Below are 22,481 nucleotides of genomic sequence, written 5' to 3'. Positions count from 1 at the left end.
TTTCAGACCTGCTGAGTCAGACACCCTGCGGTGGGGCCTGCAGTCTGGGGTGTAAGAAGCTTCCCAGATGACTGGGATGCATGCTAAAATTTGAGAATCATGGCTCTGGTGGGTACTGATGTGGAAAAGGATCTGCTTATGAGGAGACTAGGATTCACTTACGCAGACGGTCCCCAGGGAGCAGCAGGAGCCTCAGAGCCCAAGAACAAACTAAGAGTCTGCAGAATGGAGGCAGTGGGGGTGTGAAGACGGGGTTGCAGAGGCCACAGCAGTTGGGCCTGGCGTCCCTCATGGTGGAAGGCAGGCTCCGTGACCCGTCCTTGCTATCAGCAGACCTGGAGGGGCTGGAACTATTTTCGGCCCAGAACGCCTGCCCTGTGCCAAGGCCAAGTGGGTACAGGTCTTATTTTAGACAGACAAGGTCATACTTTCGTGTTCTTAGTTGAGCAAGATTGCCTTTCTCAGTTGTTGGAACTGAGGTTCTTGTTTCTTAGATAGTAATCCCCGAATCCCAGTCACTCCAGTGCGGCTCGTCCTTCCTCCTCCTGCCTTTGGATGAGAAATGACAGGACTGCTTACTCCTCTAGGAGAGTTCAGGTCACCCCGTCAGCCTGTGTCCTGGTCGTTTCCAGGTGGCTGTGGTTGCGACGGAGACCGGTTTCACATCCCTCGTGCCTGTCTCCTCCCTCTGTGCCCAGGGCCCGCGTTTGTGGGGCCTGGTGTCCACGTATCTTCGGTAGAGTGAGGACACACTCAGAGCCCTCTGGGCTGCTGAGCATCTGGTTTGGTCATCAAGGCCAGACGTGTTACCTGTGTGCAGAAGGCGGCACGTGCCAGTTCAGTGCTGAGAGAAGGCCCCCTTCACTCTGCTGCTTGTGGCGCTTCTCAGTTCAGCCCTCAGTCACGAGAGGATTCGAGAGTCCTTGCTTGCTCTTTCAGCTACAGGAGAAGCCCACACTGGCACCTTCCTCTTCTTTTGAGAATTATGAGTGTAAATAAAGATTTCCCATCACATGATATGTTAGTAAGGATATGTGCAACTGAATTCAGACTCAGTCTGATTGAACCAGTGTAGACGCCTCTCAGGATTAACTTGCAGAGCAGCAGGGCCTTCTGTGAGGGGCGCCCTGAGTGCTGGTGGGCGAGCCCCTCCAGTGCCGTCCCCCAGACAGGCCACCTCGCCGTCCTTGCTGTGCCCCCTTGGCCCTGCCTGCGGGCTTAGGAGTCGGTGCTTCGACCACTAAATGCAGTGTTTTGGCCAGATGCCACCTTCTCTTCCCCCTCTCCTCCACTGTGCTTTTAAAAACTACTGTGTGACTCAGCTATGAGTGGATTAATTATGTATAACTCACTGAAGGTTTGTGCTACAGCCTTTAACCTCACTGTTTAGTGAAGCAGTGTGTGATGGCTAATCCTGCACTTCACCTGATGGTGTGAAGCAGTTTTAGTTCACCCCTGGCTTCTAGCTGTCATAGTGGGTGATGAGCTTGTGGCTCTGTTGGATTTAAATCTCAGGGCAACCACTTTTTAGCTTCTAGCAAAATCCTTGACTGGTCTGAGCCTCAGTTTCCTCACCTAGAACATTTGAGTTGAGCAGCCCCACCTCACAGGCTTCTGGGAGACGTCAGGGCGATATTGTCACGGCAGCTGCCTCACTGGCTATGCTGCTTCTGGGACTTTTGAGCAGATGATTCCTGCACACGGACAAAAGCCAGAAGGACAGGGGTGTCCAAGGCAGAGCATGTTTCTTCCTGTGCAGGAGAGACCCAGGTGGCAACCCTGACTTTATTCATGTTTTCTTATCCCCTCGGGTTAATGGTCAGCCTCTTCCATGCTCACCCTCCTGGTGTCACTATGATCAGGTGAATGGCTGAAATAAAATGCAGCTGTGATTTTCTGTAGCATGTGAGTTAGCCGCTTTGATGGATGCAGAAGTCTGTTCTGAATGTTTCTCTTACTTGCTAGAGTACAGTTAGGACTTGGGATGTTTAGTCTGCATTTTTGTGTAAAGCCTAATGGATTTGCTTTATGTCTATAAATTGTTAAGTGGTATATTCTCTTGCCTTTTATGGAGTGTTAAATTTTTGATCCTCATTCTTTCAGAATTAATAATGAAAGTGAGCAGAAATGAAAGATTCTATTATGGTGTGTTTGTATCAGGGAACAGGTGGTAGTTTGGGAGTTTTTTTTTTTTTTTTTAAGAGGTTTTTCAGTTCTGTAACAATCAGAAGTCTTTCCGGTTTGACATCTTATGGCTAATTCAGCCTTTGTCTTGCCTTAACTTAAAGTGGTGATGGGACTTTGGAGGGGGCAGCCCCAGGGGTCAGGACTGAAAGTGTCCTGAAGTTGATAGTTCCCCAGGGACGCGTCTTTCAGTTGTGGCTGTTCTCCTTTAGATTGTGGATTTCCTGAAGAAGAAACGTGACTTTGTGGACCTTATTATAAAGCACATAGGAACGTCGGCCATCATGGACTTGCTGCTCAGGCTCCTGACGTGCATCGAGCCCCCGCAGCCCAGGCAGGAGGTGCTGAATGTGAGTAGTCAGGCGGCATGGGCGGGCTGCGGCGTCTGGGTGGGGTCCCAGGGATGGGTAGTCAGGGTCTGGGAACCTGGGGTCGGGGGGCAGGCGGAGGGCTTCCCCACTGGAAGAGATCCAGATTTTTCCAGGGTTAGGGTTCCCCATAGGCGCGTCCCGAGAGGCACAGGCTGTCTTCCTGTTCCCTTGCTTTGCTGGCTTTGCTCTTCAGCGGAGTGGGAAGGCAGATTGGATTGAGGATTTGTCTTAGCTGGTCTGGTGGGAAGAGCAGAAATGGGAAGGTTGGGAGCTCTGACTCTCGTTTGAGCAGGCTGTGAGGGGTCTTCTCTGTCTTGAGAAGATGGTCACCTGTAGGAATGTCTCTAAGAGTCAAAAGGAAGAGATGTGGTATTTCCAGGGAATCTGGCTTCGGAAGTAACCTTCTCATGGATGCCTAGGAGCATGGGATAGCAGGAGAAAGGAGTTTACCTTCAAAGGGGCATGTATTTCAGATTTGGGGGAGGTGGTTATTCTAGGACATATGGCTCTGGGAGATTGTCTTGGGTGGGAAGAGGAGGGTGTGAATGATTTGAAAGTGAGGTTTCTCGCAGGCTCTCAGCTCTGCCTCTTCCATCTCTTCTTCTCTTTCGTCCCTTCACTGCCTTCTTCCAGAACCGTTCCCCAGTCCATTCTGTCCTTAATACTCAACCTCAAACCTAAGAACTCTGGAAATGAGTTTTATTGAGTTAGTAGGGTCTGTCAGGAGGTGTCCCAGGGAGAGGGGCATAGTCCGCTGAGGGGGGCAGGCATGGCAGGTGTGTGTGGGGGCGTGGTGTGGTGTGATGTGTCGGGATGGCGTCAGGGCTGGGTCTGCAGAACCAGGCAGAGGTCTTCCGAGAGCCACGGTCACGTGAGTATGTCAGCTGAGGGACCTAGTGAATATCCCGGGAAAGGGCCCTAAGCTGGGGCTTCGGGTGTGTATTTATGGATGCGAATATTTTCTCCGTGGAGACTGGGGACTCCAGAGAAGGCAGTTAAGGCTAAGAGGGTGGTTGCCTTTTATATCTGTTATTACTGGAGTAGGTTATTCAGTATGGTTTCTTAGAGTTCCCAAATTTGATCACTTCTGGGTTGGATTTTAGGGCTCACTTCCAAGGGAGTAGGTGTGCTTCTCAAGGGGTGTAGCGGTAGGTGGTTAATAAAGGCAGAGGTCGAGGGAAGGGTCGTGAGAACTCCTGAGTGTCAGGCTTTGGTCTGGGGGCCAGCTGTGGGCTGGGACTGTGGCCGCTTGTTAGTAGCTGCGGAGGTGGGTGGTGGGGGATCAGTTCACTGCCCGCAGAGCTTCCCACTTTGTCTCTAGGTGGTCGAGACCCTCAGCCCCAGCTTCTCTGTAGAGGCGTTGGCGTCCTGTTTGAGGATGGGGCTACTCAGAGTGTGGTCCCAGACATCACCTGGATCTCACCTCTGCCCTCCTGGGTCGGAATCTGTGTGTGAACAAGACTGCAGAGGGGCTTCTTGTGCACATTTTAAAACATCTTAAAATAAGATGGGCCCCTGCCTTCCTGGTGGTCTCCTGAGATCTTTTGTTTGCATTTTCCTTTGGCATATTCTCCTTGAGGAGCTTGAAGACAACCTAAGAATTTCTCTGCGGCCTTTAGCAAACTGTGTTTGATTTCCTGCCTCCCACCCCCCATCTCTCTTAACTTTTGGGATTGTGTGTGTGTGTCCATCCATCTGCTTTAGGTAGAGATTGCCTTTATTGACTTGGTGTTTCTCTTCCCTGTGGAATTAATATTACACCAGGTGCTTTTTCATTTATTCTTACCCCTTTCATATTTTCATTCATGGCAGTAGTTGATGCATAGTTGAAGAAGAGTGTCCTAGTCATGATACCAGCTCTTTGCTAACATGTGACCAGGCAGATAAACTTTCCGTGGCACCCCCCAGCCCCCATGCTTCCTCTGGTGGTTTTTGTTTTAGAATCTGAAAGTTCATCATGTATTTTAAACCGAAGGCTTGATACGGCATATTGTTTTTCTCAGCCTTTCTGAAGCTCCCTTAAAATGAACCCTCTTACAGAGAAGGGTTCCATCTCTGCTTTCACTTCGTAAGAAAGCACAGGCTTTGTTAGTGCTCGGTGCCTGAGAACTAACGTCACTAAGCTAATGTGTAGGATTTGGGGATGTGGCTTTGTGATATGGGGAGAAGTTGGTACTGTAGCTGCTGTTAAAATAATATATGCACTGGCATTTTCTTTGGGGGACTTTTAATTTCCTGTAGTGTTCAAAGTTCAGAGAAAACCTGTAACATTCTACTTAAAATATGATGGATATCTCCAAGTATGTTAATCGTCACTGGGGCTTGGACAGGAGCCACTCATTACTATGATTCCTTCTACAATGTGTTTTACAGTGGTTAAATGAGGAGAAAATTATCCAGAGGCTCGTGGAAATAGTTCATCCATCGCAAGAAGAAGATGTAAGTTCTCTTTCGTGACTCTGAACTTGAGTTTTTTTGAGAACGAGCCATGCTCGTTCGGGCACAGAGCGTCGTTTTGCTAGATGTGATGAGGAGGACAGGGGCTAGTGGTCGCCTGGCGTGCCTCAGGCTGACAGCTTTCTAAACACCAAAGGCTTTTAAAGACGCTGTGTTTCGCTGAGACCCAGTTTCCTGATGTGAAACGGTAAGCCCTGGGTCTCGCTCCATCTCTTTAGATCGGGGGCTGCATCTGCTCGCCTTCCTCACAAACCTCCTCCACACTTTTTTCTTTTATCCCCATCTTTAGCCCAGACGATGTGGCCATATCTGTCTGCGCTTGTGTTTTCCATTCTGGCAAAAGCCTCCAGACACACAGCAGCTCCAGGTCCCCACTGTGTCCCAGAGTGCTGGGCTCCTGGGCACTCACTTCTGTGCCCTGGTCGATTTGGCCTTTGTCCTGGGTGCTGAAGGTTGGCTGGGCAGCAGCGTCAGAGCTGCTCTGGAGTTTGCTCGGGGACCTCTCTGGGGTGGCCGGGGGCAGTCACCAGCGGGTGTGCCTCTGTAGTGGAGACAGCCACCCAGCTGCTGTGCGGCTCTGAGCCCTGTGGAGTGGCCAGCATGTGGCCATTTCTGCCTAGAGAAGTTACCATTCCACGTGGTTTGATGTAGTATCTACAGAGGAGTTGGTTCAGAGAACATGCTGGGTGTGTCTTGCGCACAGGCGCCCTCCTCCGATGCTCTGGCTTGTGGGTCAGTTGAAGAGTGAGCGCTGTAGAAGAACAGTGCCGGGGAAGAAGCATGTGGCTGGAGGGTGTTCTCCCCTACGAAGGGGAGACTTCCCTTCTGCTCCAGTCCATTCAAAACCTTTTGGTACCTGGAGTTCATCAAAAGCAGGCTCTCCATCCCACTGTCCCTTTCAGGAAGAAAAAAAAGGCAAAGAGCTAGCCATGCACGGGGCTGTGGCTCTCCTCCGACAGTTTACTTGTTGCCCCTGTAGTATTGTTCCTGCTGACACTTAGGACACTCCTGTGTGGACTGGTCTTGGATGCCATAGCTTTGGAGGGGCCTTGGTCCTCCTGCTGTGGCTGGGGAAGGGGAGGTGGGGGCATCGATGGTTTCCAGAGCACGTTTCCCGTGGGCTGTAAGGGAGGGCAGGGGCGGGCCTGGCCTGTTCCTGGGGCGGGGACGCAGCTTGTTCCTTACTAGGCTGTGGCTCAACTGGACACGGTCGATGTCTGAAGGCTTGGCGAAGGAGAGGCCCACTTTTGGAGCAAGTCCGTTTGCAAAGGACAAAGTGTTGGAGGCATCAGCACCTTCTCTCCTTGACTTGCAAGAAAGTGTTTTTTTTTTTTTTGGACAGTCCTGTTGATATTTCTGTTGGGTATTAAGTGAGACGCTGCATGCTACACTATACTGTCCAGTGTACATTTATTGAGGAGGTTTGTGACGCCTGATCCCAAGCCGTGGGGTTTGGTATCCTGGTGCGCGTTGTCACCTGCACTAGAATCCCATTGCTCTGCTCCTGCTGGGCGGGCGGCGCTCAGTGCCATGTGCCTGGCGCCAGCATCTGAGAGTGTGCTGTGGCGTCGCACGCCAGCATGGGAAGAAGGGATAGGGTTACTTACTCACTAGTATATTCCAGAAAGCTGCATTTTTTTCTTTTTTTTTTAAGTCAAGGAGGTGGGTTCATCTTTCTGTGCTGCTAAAAGTATGTCAATTGAGGGCATACATTTTTCTTCGAGTTTAATTGTAGAAACTTTCCTTGCCAGGACTCTAATCACATTTCTCTACACACAGCAGCTGTGTTTTGTTGGCAGCATTGTTAACAAAGCTCATCAGCCCAAGAGGGTAAAATACTCAATACTTTACAAATGTTATTTCTTATTTACTGTGGCTTACGGCCAGTGTTAATTTGTGTTACTTAAGCAGTTTCTTCACTAACTCTTCATGATAAGTTTGACTTCTGGTGTGTTCTGCAGTTGACACTGTGCTTCTTTCCTCTAGCGGCACTCAAATGCAGCACAGTCACTTTGTGAGATTGTCCGCCTGAGCAGAGACCAGATGTTGCAGGTCCAGAGCAGTGCAGAGCCAGACCCCCTGCTCGCCACTCTAGAGAAGTATGTTTGCATCTCTGTTCTTGTTGCCTTTTCTTGTTGACGCTCTGTGATGCGTTGCCCTTGTCACTCTTTGGTAAGTGTTCCTCATGTGGGGACTGGGTCCCTGGAAAATCCCCGTGGGTGGGCGAGAAGGCAGGAGAACCTGCTCATCTGATCTCAGCCCCTCGTGATGCCCTTTGGAGACCTGCGGGGTAAGGATGTGTTAACGAATAAGAGCCATTTCTGCGTAGGGTTGTGAGATGGGACAGTGACATCATAACTACAGTCACTGCCTCCACGGTCTTTGAGGGAAGAGAGTCTTAAGTGCAAACACATTGGATCAGAAGCTCTTCTTTGGATTCACTCTACCTTGGCGGCTGTCGAGGGGTCGCCTGACCAGACCTGATATGAAGGGTTCTGCATCCCGTGTGCTTTGCTTCTTTGTGTTGCTTATGCCCTTGTTTCTAGGCAGTTCGCAGGGAACCGACAGCTTGTGTTTAGGTGGAAGACCACTTAGGGCTGGTGTACGATTGTGAAGTCTGTGAGTGGCCAGCCCACCCTACTGGTGTATCTAGAGCCACACGTTCTCAGGGAGAGTACCATCAAGCATCGTGCATGCATTCAACCTGAATCCATAAAACTATAAGTGATTTTAATAGAAAAAGTGGCATTTCCCCACTTGGGGTGCGTAACTGGGAAAGACCATGAATAGTTAGCATTGTTACATATGATTGACAGTTTAGCTTCAGTTTACTGCTACTGTTGTTCTTTTTAGTGACTTTGTCAGAACTTTTTTTAGTCTTCCTGTGTATTGAGGCTCATTTCCATCTTTTGGCTGGGAAGGCCCTTCTCACTAGTTCTCTCGAGTAGCAAAACTTAACAGATTGTCAGCTTCTGAGTAAAATGTCATCTTACCTGCCCTGTGTTGGTTATCCTTGTCATTGTGACTTATGTACTCCATACAGTACTAGTAATTATACTAGTATGAGGTTGAGCCATGTGAAGTTGCCATTCAAGTAGGTTAAAAAATGTGGGCTGTCAGTAATTTCATATGGTACATGATTGCGTTGTCTAATAAAAATACAATAAAAGTCACATGTAATTAAAATTTTTCTAGTAGCCATATTAAAGTAAAAAAATAGGCGAAATTTTAATATATTCTAGAATAGCTACATATATATTTATAATTTATACAAAATATATATTTATATAAGTATATATTATTTATAGATACAAAAATATTTCAACATGTGTTTATTTAAAATTATTAATGAGATAGTCTACATTCACTTCTGTGTACAAAGTTTGGGAAATCCACCGTGTACTTTATACTCATGTGGGTTCAGACTGGTACCTTCTGAGTGTTCCATGGCCACAGGTGGTGCTTGGTACCTGTCTCTGGGGTGAGGCTGCTGTTTGAAGAATATATGGGTTTACTGTAAAAAGAAAAGCAGCCTGTTTTTCAGAGCTCAATTCCAAGTTTAATATTTATTCTATAGACTGCTGTGTGTTGAGTGACTTTTACAGTACTGTTTAGAGGTCTTATAAGCAGTTTGAGTGCTGGCTGGGAGTACGGGAAGACTGCTTCCTGCGAGGGGATCCTCTGAAGTTAGGTTAGATGCCAGTTTCGTTTGCTTCTCCCAGAGAGGAAGAGTTTATTCCCTGCTTGCCATCCTGACCTGGTGGAGGAGCTGGTGTTAGTATCCGTTGAGCCCACTGTACTGTGGGGAGACTGGTGTGTGTCAGGCGAGCGACAGGAACAACCAGCTGTCAGTCACAGTGCAAGAGAGATTGTGTTTCTTAATCCGCATGGGTCCTAAAAATTACTGAGAGCCTGGGAAGCAAATTTTCCTTGAGAACATGTGTATAAATTTACCTGACAGGTTACTCTTGTATTTTACCTAAATTGTGACCTGTTTACATGTGTAGGAGAGTGTCCTGGGGAGGGCTTGTGGAGAATACTTCATGTGTAGCAGTTCAGTCAGATCCATTTCACTTCTGCCAAGTTATTTTGATTTATTTACCAGGTTTTAATTTTAGGGGAAAATGCAGCAATCGATATTCTCTTGTACCTGTTTTAGATCTTGGTTAATTAAGTGCATTCTTATATAGTACTTGTATTACTGTGACCTTTTCTTCCGAAGTTGTTAGTGTTAAATAACATTACAGTTAGCACTTGACTGTTGATTTGTTTCCCTAGGCAAGAAATTATAGAGCAGCTTCTATCAAATATTTTCCACACGGAGAAAAATGAATCGGCCATAGTCAGTGCAATCCAGATATTGTTGACTTTACTTGAGACACGGCGACCAACGTAAGTTTTCCTTCTGTTTCATGAAATGAGTCATTTGGTTTTCCTTTTAGAATTTTTAAAAACTAAGAATTAAGTTAGTGGTTTATTACTACAGTATCATGCCCTTGAATTTCATTTGTTGAATATTTTTCTACTGTATGAATAGTTTTATATGAATGCAGTACATAGATGTAGTTGAAAAAGATGCTTTAGTAAACACTATTGGCAACATTTGGATTCTTGTTATTTGAGTTTTTGTACTCATTATCAAAATACTACTATAATAAATCAAACCCATGCAGAATGGCTCACATTCAGGAGAAGCTTATTTCTTGTTGATGAAAATTGAGAATAGCTGTTCCGGGTTGGTGTGCAGTTCTCCTCCAAGTGGCGATTCAGGGCTCTTCTGTCCTCTCTGCGCTAATTGAGGCTTCGCACGTGAGGCACTGCAGTTCATTAGGCTGTTTAAAAATGGATGGACAGGTGGCTTGAGGCCTTAAGGAAAATTTTAGGTGTGTTTAAGAATCAGAAAGATAGTCTGTTTTTCCTATTTGTGTGCCTCTGGACAAGTCATATAGTATTTGTCATATTCTTTACAGTTTTATACCTAAAGCTGATTTACTTATTGTCAGAGTTTTCCAGATTGTTTCCTGAGAATGAGAATTTGAAGAGGTAGGCATATATTCGTGTTCCAGGAGCATGTGGTTTAGCGATTAGGATTTGTCTTTTCCTCTTCACCATTGGGTCCATCCTGTGAAGCAGAGGCATGACGTGAAGGAGCAGCAAGGTCTGCTGTCCGCATAAGCAAATTTGGCGGCCCAGGACTTCTGGAGTTATGTTTGATGGTGTCATTTGGTTCCTAGCAAAACAGTAAACACAGCCGTATCAGTCCCTGCTTCCCAGCATCTCCATCTCTATTCCCGTCTTCTTCATCTCTGGTTGCTTGATCGTGGAATGTCAGTATGGCAGCAGTGCTTCAAGTGTATTGTAATCTTGGGATTGTATCTGCAGTTCTGACTTCCCTGTTAATTCCTATTTTAAATAATGTAACCAGTAACTTACGGTATTAATCAGGTGGTACAGGAATGTTATCTTGCTACTCCTGGTGTAAGGCAGTTGCATCATCTCTTAAAATCCTTTAAAAGCACATGAGCTGGCGCTGTGAGATTTATGTTGATGACTTCGGCTTGAGAACAGAAATGATACGACAGTAAAAGAAATGACAGAAGAAATTCCTGATCAGAAGGAACTTACCCCCAGACCACAAAGGGTGATCAGACACTAAGCAGACTTACCTTTAAAGAGGGGCGGACGGAGGGGTAGTGGATGGCTAAAATCTTAGCCTTATCCTTAGGAGATTTCTGAGTCCCTAGGGTAAAGGGTAAATCTTAAAACTATTTGAACAAGAAAAAATGCGTTAACTACAAAGCAGATCAGATTGCCAGACATCTCATTTGTAAAGTTACATAAACACCAAAAGACAGAGGGCAGGATTGTGACCCTGAAATACTTTGATTGCTGTGTGAGGGCATGAGGCATTTTCAGTCATATGAGACCTCAGTGCTCCATCCGTTCCTGGGGTCAGTTACTTGAAGATGAACTTTATCAAAGTCAAACAGAAAAAGTAAGGTAGAGCAAAGAACTTAAGATAAAGAAATATATTGGTGAAAGCGATGATAAATGGAACAGGGATGTGAAAATTCCTGTGACTATTAGGAAAGACTTGAACAAGTCAGATGTTGAAAAAACACGGTAAATTCCAGATTATTTTAATAAAACCCAAGAAATATGGAGAGAAGGGGTAAGTTAGTGCACAGTGTAACTCTTATCTTCTACTGAGGAACTGAGGTATTTTCATATAGTTCCATTTTTCAGCTTAAAAGATGATGGTTCTGATATGTTTTTAATAAACAGAGAGTGGTAGTAGGTTACTTAATGCCGTAAGTGCCCCAGGTGCAGGGAGAGCAAGGGTGCCCCTGAGAACTGTGGACACGGGACTTTGCATTCACTTGTTAGCCCTGCTCAGGACATGCTGGCTGCTGTCTGTTAAGCCACTGGGGAAAGGGCAGCAACCCTGTAACCCTGAAGGCACAGGTGGGGGCTTACAGGTGGCACTCATGGTAAAGAGCTTGCTTGCTGCTGCAGAAGGCATAAGAAATGGGGGCTGATCCCCGGGTGGGGAAGATCCCCTGGAGGAGGGCACTCACACCCACTCTGGTACTCTTGCCTGGAGAATCCCATGGACAGAGGAGCTTGGCGGGCTACAGTCTATGGGCTCACAAAGAGTTGGAGATGACTGAAGCGACTTAGCATGCATCGGACCATTGGTGGTGGGGGGAAGGGACCAGGAAAGAACCTCTATCCCGCAGGACAAGCAGGGACACATTCAGGACCCAGTCTGTTAGAGAGCCCCTGTCCCTGAAGTAAGGGTGGGTTCGCAGAGATGGCCCATTCCTGAGGCCCAGGGGCATTTCTGGTGCCTGAGGCTGAGCCAGAACAATAGTTCCTCCCATGCCTCCCCGGCTCCAGGCCACCACACTGGAGTGGGTATAGTCGAGTGCTGATGGAGGGGAGGATGCGGCCTGGCACAGGGAGCCCGTCAGCACGGGAGCGAGCTTGAAGGAGGAACTTCAGCTGAGGGCAGAGCAGACGTTGAGAGAGAGCTGGCGGTCCAGCCGTAACTATAAATACAGAGTAACATGAGACGAGTTTGAGTCATGGTACACTGAGAAAAAACAGTCACAGCAACAGCAGAGCCCAAACCTAGCTCCGCTGCTGACTGTAAATTGATCCCCAAACTTCACACTAAAGACTTAGGGGGAGAGAGATGTGTCCACTGCAGACAAGTACTAGTTAAATCAGTTTCTGTTGTCTTACACAGCATGTCCACGTTTCAACCAAAAAATTGCAAGATGAAGAAGCCAAATAAAAAGAAGCTGACATGCTCTCAAGAGAAAAAGCAGTCAATAGAACTAGAGTCAAAAGTGTTGGAACTATCTGGTAGGGAATTTTATAAGAAACTGTGATTGATATGTTAAAGACTTGTGGGAAGAGTGAGCAGCAATCTGTGGACAGGTGGAGAATTTTAGCAGAGCTATGGAAGATCATCTGGAAATGCTAGAAATGAAAAGTATCTTTGGGCTCCTTTGTGAGCGTTGACATAGTTGAGGAGAGAATCAGTGTAAGACGCTAGAAATCACCTACAGCGAAAGATGAAGTTAGACCCAGGCGGCATCGCTTTGTGAGGCCCAGAAGCCATAATGTACCAGCAGAAACACGCGCACCGTGTGCCCAGGTCTTGGTTTCTAACCCCGCCCTCCAGTGAAGGAATCAGGGCCCTGGAGAAATGGCTGGTTCTGCCACTGGGGTAAGACAAATGTGAGATGAGTGTGGAGCGTCGCGTAGTGTAGAGACTAAGGACGTGCTCTACAAGGAAGACCCACAGGGATTTCCCTGGAGGTCCAGTGGTTAAGACTCCGTGCTTCCAATACAGGGGACGCAGGTTTCATCCCTGGTCAGGGAACCAAGAACCCATGTGCAAGATGACCAAAAAAAGAGAGGAAAAAACCCACAGTAAGGGTTTGTGAGCAGGACACAGGAGGCAACTGAAAGAGCTGCCGTTGGCCAAGCTGGGACTGCCAGTACTTGCACAATAGAATAAAGCAGCACTGTATTATAACACGAAGCAGCTGCATGAAGTAACTTAACCGTGAATCCATACTGACACAAATAGATGGTGGAACGAATAAACGGGGAAGAAGAGACAGCTCTCGCTTGTGGCGGAATTCCAAGTAGTTCCTAACTCCATCTCTAGGGGGAAGAGCAAAACTCTCCACTCTTTGCTTGTAGCTGGCACCTCATGACTTCCTTCTAGGAAGTGCACTGTGGAAGGACAGCTACAACCAGCACTTCCTCAGCCAGACACTCAAAGTCAACAGCCATTGTTGAGTTGCACTGATGGTGTGTAATGAAAATGGCATCTTACTTATGGGGTCTTCCTCTCAAAAACCCACGGTCATGAGAGAAGTGCAAGACCAGGTCCCAGTTGAGGGACACTCTGCAGAGTACCTGGCCAGGAAAGTTCAAGTAACTGTCAGAGCCAAGAGGAGGCGAAGGACAGAGGACTCTTGACGGTAAACATAGTGAGGCGTCCTGGATGGACTCCAGACAGAGACGCAACTTGAGGTGAACACACGGAAATCTGAGTGAAGTGTGGATTTTACGTGTGAGTATTGGTGAATAAATTTTGATAAATGTAAGATAATGATGGGGGAAATTGAGTATAGGTCATATGGGGACTCTAGTACTTTTGTAGTTTTTCTGTAAGTCTAAAATATTCTCAGAAACAGACATAACATTTAGACAGAAATCAGTAAGAAGCACAATGCTAGCAATTCACTGGACCTGACTGACAGCACCAAGTGCTGGCAGGCCCGCGAATCTGCAGGAGCTCTCATTCCTTGCTGGTGGAAACGCAAAATGCTGCAGCCTCTTGGAAAGGCCGTCCAGCAATTGCTTACAAAACCAAACACACTCTCACCACACAGCCGCAGCAGTTATGTTCCTTGGTATTCATCCAAAGGAGTAGAAAACGTATGTTTACAAAAACCTACACATGGTTGTTTAGCAGCTTTACCCACCCTTGCCACAACTTGGAAGCAGCTAAGATGTCTTCAGTAAGTGAGTGGATAAACAAACTATAGTTCATCCATACAGTGGAATATTATTCAGCCCGAAAGAGAAGGTGCCCTCCAGCCATGAAAAGACATGGAGGAACCTTGAATGCAAGTGAAAAAGGGAAAGAAGTCAATCTGAAAAGGCTACATAACCTTCTGGAAAATGTCTCATTTTACTGTGGAGACGGTAAAAAGATCACTGATGACCAGAGGGTGGTGGTGGGGGCGAAGTGAACAGGTGGAGCTCAGGACCTTTAGAGTCGTGAAAATCCTCCGTGTAATATCTTAGTGCCCTATACAGGTCATTATTTGTCCAGACCCATGAAACGTACACCATCAGGAGCGCACCGTGCAGGGCGCGGGCTCTGGGTGATGGGGATGTGTCAGCACAGTTCAGGGGTTGCAGTCAGTGCTCTGGTGGAGGATGTTGGTAGTGGTGAGGCTGGGCATTTGTGAGGGCAGGGGGCAGATGGCCAGTCTGTACCTTCCCCTTCATTCTTTGAACTGAAAGCCACTGTATAAAAATAGTTTTTATAAAAATCAATGTAACCCGTATCAACAAACTGAAGAAGTAAAACCGTGTGACCATTTCATTAAAGCCTTTTATGATAAAACGTCTGCAAATAAGAAATACAAAGGAACTTGGAAACTGAGAAACAGAAAATCCTTGAGCGTCGTCATTCTTAGTGGTAGAGGCTGAAATCATAGCCCCTAAAATCAGGGCCATGGCGAGAATATCCCCCTCACCAGTTCTTTTTGGGCTTATGCTGTTGGTCGTGAGGCAGGAAGGAAACCTAGGCATCCAGATTGGGGACTAGGAGGTGGACAGTGCGTTTTGGAGGCAGGGGCACCATTCAGCCCACTAAGCGTAGCTAAACCAGATATGCATAAACAACTAGCCAGCGCTGGCAACAGTGAAGCTGCACACGGCCCACCGGGGATGGAGAGTCACACGGCCACCTTCTGCACGCACCTGGCAGTCTTTAAATAATGGACCTTTGTCATCTAGCCCTCTTAGATATCTACTCACGAGAAGTGAAAACTATATCACACAAACTCAGAAGTGAATGTTTGCGCGCTTTACTCGTAATCACCCAAAGCTGTGCGCAGGCAGAGTGTCTTCCCCTGGTGAGTGTGAGGGAGCCGCGGTGTGTCTGGGCACTAGCTTCAGCAGAGGAAGAGCGCTGCCTGCCGGCGCCCCAGCAGCCGCCACAGCCTGCGCCTTTCCGAGTCTGAGTTCCACATTGAACATACCTCTGCTTGGAATGTCAGTGTGAGTTTTGTTTTGGATTTGGTGGGTTTTTACATACATTTGAAAGAACCAAAATGTGAGAAACACCGTGGATATTGACTGTTGTACCTGAGTCAAGGCAGGTAGATAAGTTTATGCTCACTAAGTATTTATTAGATGAACAGCTCAGTTGGTAAAAAGAATCTGCCAGCAATGCAGGAGACTGGGCTTCTATCCTGGGTTGGGAAGATCCCCTGCAGAAGGGAATGGCAGCCTACTCTAGTATACTTGCCTGGAAAATCCCATGGACAGAGGAGCCTGCTAGGCTACAGACCGTGGGGTTGCAAGAGTCAGATACGACTTCGCCTCTGAACCACCACCAGTATTTATCAGATGAACAAATGAAACTTATGTGAATGAGTAAGGATTTTGAGTATAAGTTTTTGTATGGTATTTTCACACGAGTGGGGAAAAGCAGGTTGTAAATGTAGCTTAGAAAGCGACTCGCCACTTGGGGAAGAAATCCAGTGTCTATGCCTGTTTTGCATAAAAATCCAGATAAATGAAAAATACTAGAGGAGAAGCATACAGAAGCTCATAGGATATGACATGGTAAAGAAGCTTCAAAGTCTGGCTTCCTGGACAGAAACTGCAGTGAAGAATGCTCTGTCTGGCCACATAAATTATTAAAACCCCTACACAGTAAAAAGCACTATAATCAAAGCAGAAGTCCTTTCCCCTGCCCACGCGCCCTTTCTGTAATTGCATTTCTGAACGCTGTTATGTGTAGCTCTTGGAAATCACTTGCACGTGTGAAATGTTTTCAGATGGCTGTCGTAACAGTCCCTCCTCCAGGTGTCAGCTGTGCCGGGCTCTGCTCTCGGCCCTCGGTGCCAGCATGGCCCCCAACAGTCCTCGGGGCGCCGTTCTTTCCGTATCAGGACAAATAGCTGGTGAGCCAAGGGCCAGGATTCGGCGCAGGCCTTGCTCCAGCAGCTATGCTGTTGGCAGCGAGTTTGCACTGACACACCACTCCCGGGTTTATCTTTTAACCTGAACTGTGCACCCACATTATTACACCCCTCCCTTCTGTCCCCCAACTTTGAGAATCCCCATGCTTCCTAACACTGATTTTATGAAATCAATTTTGTCATTGTTTTCCTAAGAGAAAGGGTTTATAATGACTATAAGTGAAAGAAAGTGAAGTTGCTCAGTTGTGTCCGACTCTTTGTGACCCCATGGACTGCAGTCTGCCAGGCTTCTCCATCCATGGGATTTTCCAGGTAAGAATACTGGAGTGGGTTGCCATTTCCTTCTCCAGGGAATCTTCCCGACCCAGGGATTGAACCCTGGTCTCCCGTGTTGTAGGCAGACGCTTTACTGTAAAGCCACCAGGGAAGCTCCAAGCCACTTATAATGACTATAGATAGAGCTTTATACAGAACATTAATATACTCCTTTTAAAGAAGCGTTATCGATGGATTAGTTGAGAGAATCCTAGAGCAATACAGGCCTATTTATTTTGGCTGCTTTGGGTCTTCATTGCTGCATGTGGCACGGAAGACAGGCTCTAGGGTGCCCAGGTTTGGTAGTTGTGGCAGGTGAGCTTAGTTGCCCCACAGCATGTGGGATCTTCCTGGACCAGGGATCGAACCTGTGTCCCCTGCGTTGGCAGGCCGGTTCTTAACCACTGGAGCACCGGGGAAATCCCAGGCCTGTTTATTATTAACAGTCATCCAGTGGTAGGCAAGGATGGTATGCACTGCTGTTCAGGGGTCCCTGGTTGCTTTCTCCACATTCTCTGGTTAGAGACATGGTGTTAGTACAGTAGGTGCCAGGAGCTAGAAAGGTCAGAGAAAATGGGAGGAAATGGTATATAATTTCTCCCCTGACAGCATATGTTGGATTTCTGGTCATGTCAGCTGATCCCCATCAAGGTTTTATTATGCCCTCTTCCTGTCCTTCCAGAAATTTTGATATAAGTACATATATTCCACAGTTGTTTTGAATATCTCTGTACTCTGATGCGGGTTTCCCTGGTGGCTCAGTTGGTAAAGAACCTGCCTGCCGATGTGAGTTAGGAAGATCCCTTGGAGGAGGAGATGACAACCCACTCCAGTACTCTTGCTTGGAAAATCCCACGAGTAGAGGAGCCTGTTGGACTGTAGTCCATGCAGTTGCAAGAGTCAGGCATGACCATGTGACTCAGCCATTGCCATGCGCTGTTACAGAGCACCTTGAATGGTTTGTTCTGAAATAATAAAATTAACTTGCTTTGTTTCAAGATTTGAAGGCCATATAGAGATCTGCCCACCAGGCATGAGTCATTCAGCTTGTTCGGTCAACAAGAGTGTTCTAGAAGCCATTCGAGGAAGACTTGGATCTTTTCACGAACTCCTGCTTGAGCCCCCCAAGGTAAGGCAGCTCTCTGAAGCATCATTGAACAGTTCCGTAGGTTTGATTTCAGCTGTTAGAAGGTAGATGAACCTTCTGAGTTAAAGAACCGGCTGTGACCCACCCACCTTGTGCAAAGTATGTTAAAAGGGCCATTGTTCTCATTGCTTTTGAACTGGTTTTTAGATTGGCTTTTATCTGTATATAGTGTCTAAATTGATGAATGGAATAGAATTAAGTAAATTAAGTAAGATACTTACCTGCTTAGAAAACTCAGTTTTTTGTTCTTTTTTTTTTCCTATAAATTCTGTGTATTACATGCAAGTAAAATAGTTTTCTTCTAATAGCATGTTATTTTCACATATTTGAGGTACACGCCAATCTTCAAGAAACTAATCTTAGAAGTTGAGTTGTCTTACTCAAGAGTTGGAGCAGTGTAACTGCCTGATGGACAGATTGTCATTTAAGAAGTGGTGGATTGATTATGACTTGGAGAGTTAGTTTTTCTGTCAGGGGCATCTGTGTGCTAATCCAGAAATGACTGTTTATTCAGGCAGCCGCTGAAAATGCAGACGGGGAAGGTTTAGAAAAGCAGAGTGTCCGTGGCCCATAGCCTTTGTCATGGCTACCCCTGGGATTGCTGCAGACTGAGGCCGGGGGACGAGGCGCTCCCTTGTGGTGTCTCTGGGGTGGAAGACAGTTCCTTGAGAGTTCTGCCGCCCACGCTGGTTCCTTCACTTTGGTTTTTCCTCTTGTGTGCCTCATTGCATCCGGCGTCTCAGGCTTACACAGTGCATCTCTGCGGCCTCTGCGGAGTGAGTTCCCAGGGATAGAGTGTGGTCGTGTCTCCCTTCTGCTCTAGGTGTTTCCAGTTGGTGGAGGGGGCGCAGAGAGTAATTTCTGTCCGTTGTGCTTGGAGTCTGGTTCAGCTCCTAGACTGTCTCCTCACATGACCAGCGAGCAGGCAGTGGTCTGGGGCACAGGCTGGGGTGCTCAGGGCCTGCCGTGGAAAGGGCGCCTACTGATGTTGGCCAGTGGCGTCCTTCATGCCAGGCCTGGGGAGAAGGGCAGGAGAGCCGGGGAAGAAGCAGGATTTGTTCAGGAGAAAAGAAGTGCAAGTCGGAGGAGGGGGAGGGCCTGAGAGAGGAGGAGGTGTTTCCGGGCGCCCCTGACCCGGGTCTCAGGTGTCCCTGTCTCCTTTCTCGGTTGACAGAAAAGCATCTCGTGTGGATTCTCACCCTGGTGCTCTTCTTGGGCTGATTCCAAAGTGAGACAGTGTTTTGTGTAGACTCTTCCCTGCTGGGGGCAGTGAGTTCAGCCCCTGACTGGCTTTACTGCACAGGGCAGCACGTGAGCAGGTCCATGCTCAGTAGCACTGCGCTGCAGGGAGTGGGGGGTGGCTCCCCTTTCCCCTGGGCCTGGAGGAGAGCAGGCGGGGGTGCTGGGAAGCCCTGTTGGACGGGGACATGGAGAAGGACACCCTTTTCACTTTGTCGTGGGTCTCCTGCCAAACTTCTAAAGTTCTGAAATGTTCTGGGTCTATCTTCTGTGATTTCAAAGAATACAAGCTCCCTTTTATGGATGAAAGCAGGTTTGAGGTTGATCCTGCTTCTAGGTTGTGACCCAGAGGCAGCTACTGAGTTTGCATTTTTACCCCGGTTTTGGCAGAGGTTGAGGACTGTGTTCCGAAACCACGTGTCACTTCTCTTAGTTTCTCAGCCTTCTGGTCAGGTTTGGAGTATTGCACTTTTTCTTCATGGACTTGACAAGCTTTCTGCTTGTTTAGAATATTGAACGCAGGGGGGTACTTGATTTCTTATGAAATATGTAGTCTAGGGAAATTACCTATTTTTTTCTCTTATATTTACTTCATCATATCTTAAAGATATCAGTAGCAGTTTTGGATTTTTCTGCAGGTGTAGAATTTAGGCCAAGTTGTTTGTGGGCTTAGTTTAACTAGTGTGATATCTAAGTACATACTCCTGCACCGTTTGTTTATTGAACTGGTTTTTAATTTCTTTATTTGTTCATCTTTGGTTCTGCTGGGTCTTCGTTGCTGCCTGCAGGTATTTCTCTAGTTGCGGCGAGTCGGGGCTGCCCTCTGGTTGCAGCGTGAGGGCTTCTCCCTGAGACGGCGCTCTTCTTGTTGTGGAGCATGGACCCCACAGCCCGTGGGCTTAGTTGCCGCATGGCATGTGTGATCTTCTTGGACCAGGGATCAAACCTGTGTCCCCTGCGTTGGCAGGCGGATTCTTGAGCGCTGGGCCACTAGGGAAGTCCTGAACTGAATCTAATCAGAAAGCTTTTTCTTTCTCAGAAAAGTGTGATGAAGACTACGTGGGGCGTGCTGGACCCCCCCGTGGGGAACACCCGACTGAGTGTGGTTAGGTTGGTATCCAGCCTCCTCCAGACGAATACCAGCAGCATCAATGGGGACCTCATGGAGCTGAATAGCATTGGGGTCATACTGGTAAGATGTCCCCGAATGATGTCTTCACTTGCCCTTGAGCTTTTATAAATAAGATCACTGATTGTAGAACCTCATAAACTCACAGTATGTGTCAGTGACTTTTCTTGGTCTGAGTGCAAACAGTCTTGCCCTTGAGGTTATCATCAACTTTGAGTGCTTTTAATTTTTCAGTAGTGATTTATTGTTGCTCTGCATAGAGATCTGTGCCTGTGTTATAGAGAATTTCTGGGACAGTTAAGACACAGACATTTCCCTCCGAAAGCTCGGTCACCCGTGGAGGCAGGAGTGAGCGCAGTCACTTTCTTTGGGGGGTTGTGTGAGCCATAAGTGGCTGCTGCCCGCAGCACTGTTTTCCTTCATAATGCTTGTCTTCAGGGGACAGGCTTTTGTCTTTTTTGCACTGAGAGAGAGCTGTAGAGGGTATTAAGACCGTCTTATCTGGACTTCCTGTACTCCTGAGGTCCCCAGCTCCGAGGCCTGTGCTTGGGATCCACGGGCCTGGCTTGGGGCCCCTGCCGGCTCTGACCTGTCTGCCATAGCACAGGCGGTTCCCAGGGTGGTCACACGGTGCCCCAGGGGAATTTGGCATGTGTTTCAGAGGAGGGCCTGGTGTTTGCTCTTCACATGAGAGACATCAAGTGGGCACTTCACATACATTTCTCCTATGATCATGGGTATAAAACTGTTTTTTTTCAGATCATGCCCAGAGTACAGCTAGTAAGTGGTGGAGCCAAGATTTGAATTCACATCCACGTTGAAACCCGTGCCTGCTCTATCTGCCATGCCATTGCACTTTGTGGCATCGCTGAGCTACGTCAGCTGTTCCAGCCTGACGTGTTAGTGGCACAGCGGTAGAGGGCACGGAGAGCAGGGCCCCCCTGGAGAGGAAGGAGCGCCACAGGCTCACACTTGGCGTGGCAGCATAGCCCTTGCCCCCTGTGGACAGAGTCTCTGCCTCACCCTCTGACAGGAACGTAACTTCCCACGCCTGTCTTTGGGAGTCTCCTTGAAGTCATCAATTACTAGTCTTTAATCTTACTACTAATAAGTGTACAGCTATTGTTAATTCATTCTGTTGTTAATATTAGAGCTACTTTTGAGTGCTAAATTTGATAAAACTTCTAAATGGATCATTAATCATTACTTTTTCATTTTGAGATTGGATAACCAGACTCAGAGATATCCTGAAAACATGCTGCAGCTTTGCGTTCTGTGCTTTTAGGAGCTGTTTTCTTTTCTGCTCCCGTTGCCTTTTCTGGGTAATCTGGAAAACCCTTGCACCTCCCGGAGCTCCACACACCACCTCCTGCCATACTGTCTTGTTTTGCTCCGTCTGCTGATAGTTCCACGAGTTTCGAGCACTCGAGTGGTTATTTTTTTAAGGTGTGACATTGGAGACCGTATGTTGCAACTAGCACTGGGCACTGCTCAGGAGTCATCAGTGAACATTTTGTGGAATCAAAATGAAATCTCATAGATTTCTTTGAAAATCATCGGAAATTTACTAAACTTAATATCTGTATTAGTGATACACTGTGAAAACAAAAAGATTTTCTCCGAGAAATTTATTGTCTTTACGTATTCATTGTTGGTCTCTATTAGATTCCTTGCAAATTCTGACGTGTTGAATGAGCAAATATAATGTTATTTAGTCTATGAAGGCGTTTTAAACTGCCTTTAGAAATAATGTATTCCTTTTAATTTGTTTTATTGTACCATGAGCACATCATTTATCAATTGATTATTTGGTGAATGTATTGAAGTAGTGACTGAAAGATTGAGGTGACAGTAAAAGAAAGCATTGCTTTTCTTTTTTTTTGTAGGACATGTTCTTCAAATACACATGGAATAACTTTTTACATACACAAGTGGAAATTTGCATTGCACTGATTCTTGCAAGTCCTTTTGAAAACACAGAAAATAGCACAATTACTGATCAAGACTCTGCTGGTGACAACTTGTTATTGAAACATGTAAGCTTACTTGGTGTCTTTTTCTGCCACTCCTGGTTATAGTAGTTTTCTACTTGAGTTATGAAGTGAATTGAAGTCTAAGGGTAGGAGGTGAGATTTCAGAATCTAAGGATTTAACTGTCTTATTTCGATTGTACTTTTAACCAGTGATTCTATAAATCATATCCTAGGCAATTCACCATTAGATGAACTTTTTGAAAAAGTTTCAGTAAACCCAATAGATTGGAAGATTTAGAAACCTTTTGGAAATTAAAAAACAATACAAATTTAAATAACATTTGAACAGTTATTTGGCTTGCCTGAGTTTCCATTTTTGGTGCTGAATCTGTGACTGAAAGTGGGAGAGGTGAGTCC

At 46.8% G+C, this 22,481-nt stretch overlaps 1 protein-coding gene across 6 annotated transcripts in view; it reads left to right on the top strand.

Moving 5' to 3' along the window:
* The window catches only part of PPP6R3 (protein phosphatase 6 regulatory subunit 3), a 123,060-nt gene that overhangs the window by 59,256 nt on the left and 41,323 nt on the right, over window positions 1–22,481 (top strand). For all 6 annotated transcript variants that reach the window (XM_068975905.1, XM_068975903.1, XM_068975901.1 and 3 more), the window contains exons 5-11: window positions 2,397–2,534; window positions 4,929–4,994; window positions 6,999–7,111; window positions 9,291–9,404; window positions 17,576–17,705; window positions 20,002–20,154; window positions 21,978–22,127. In XM_068975905.1, the coding sequence (XP_068832006.1) occupies window positions 2,397–2,534; window positions 4,929–4,994; window positions 6,999–7,111; window positions 9,291–9,404; window positions 17,576–17,705; window positions 20,002–20,154; window positions 21,978–22,127 (864 nt within the window). The remainder of the gene's footprint in view (window positions 1–2,396; window positions 2,535–4,928; window positions 4,995–6,998; window positions 7,112–9,290; window positions 9,405–17,575; window positions 17,706–20,001; window positions 20,155–21,977; window positions 22,128–22,481) is intronic.

The sequence above is a fragment of the Capricornis sumatraensis genome, chromosome 8 (assembly GCF_032405125.1).
Source record: "Capricornis sumatraensis isolate serow.1 chromosome 8, serow.2, whole genome shotgun sequence".
NCBI classification, from domain to species: Eukaryota; Metazoa; Chordata; class Mammalia; order Artiodactyla; family Bovidae; genus Capricornis; species Capricornis sumatraensis.
Note: the sequence above shows the minus strand (reverse complement) of the source record. Positions and strands in the feature narration are given on the sequence as shown.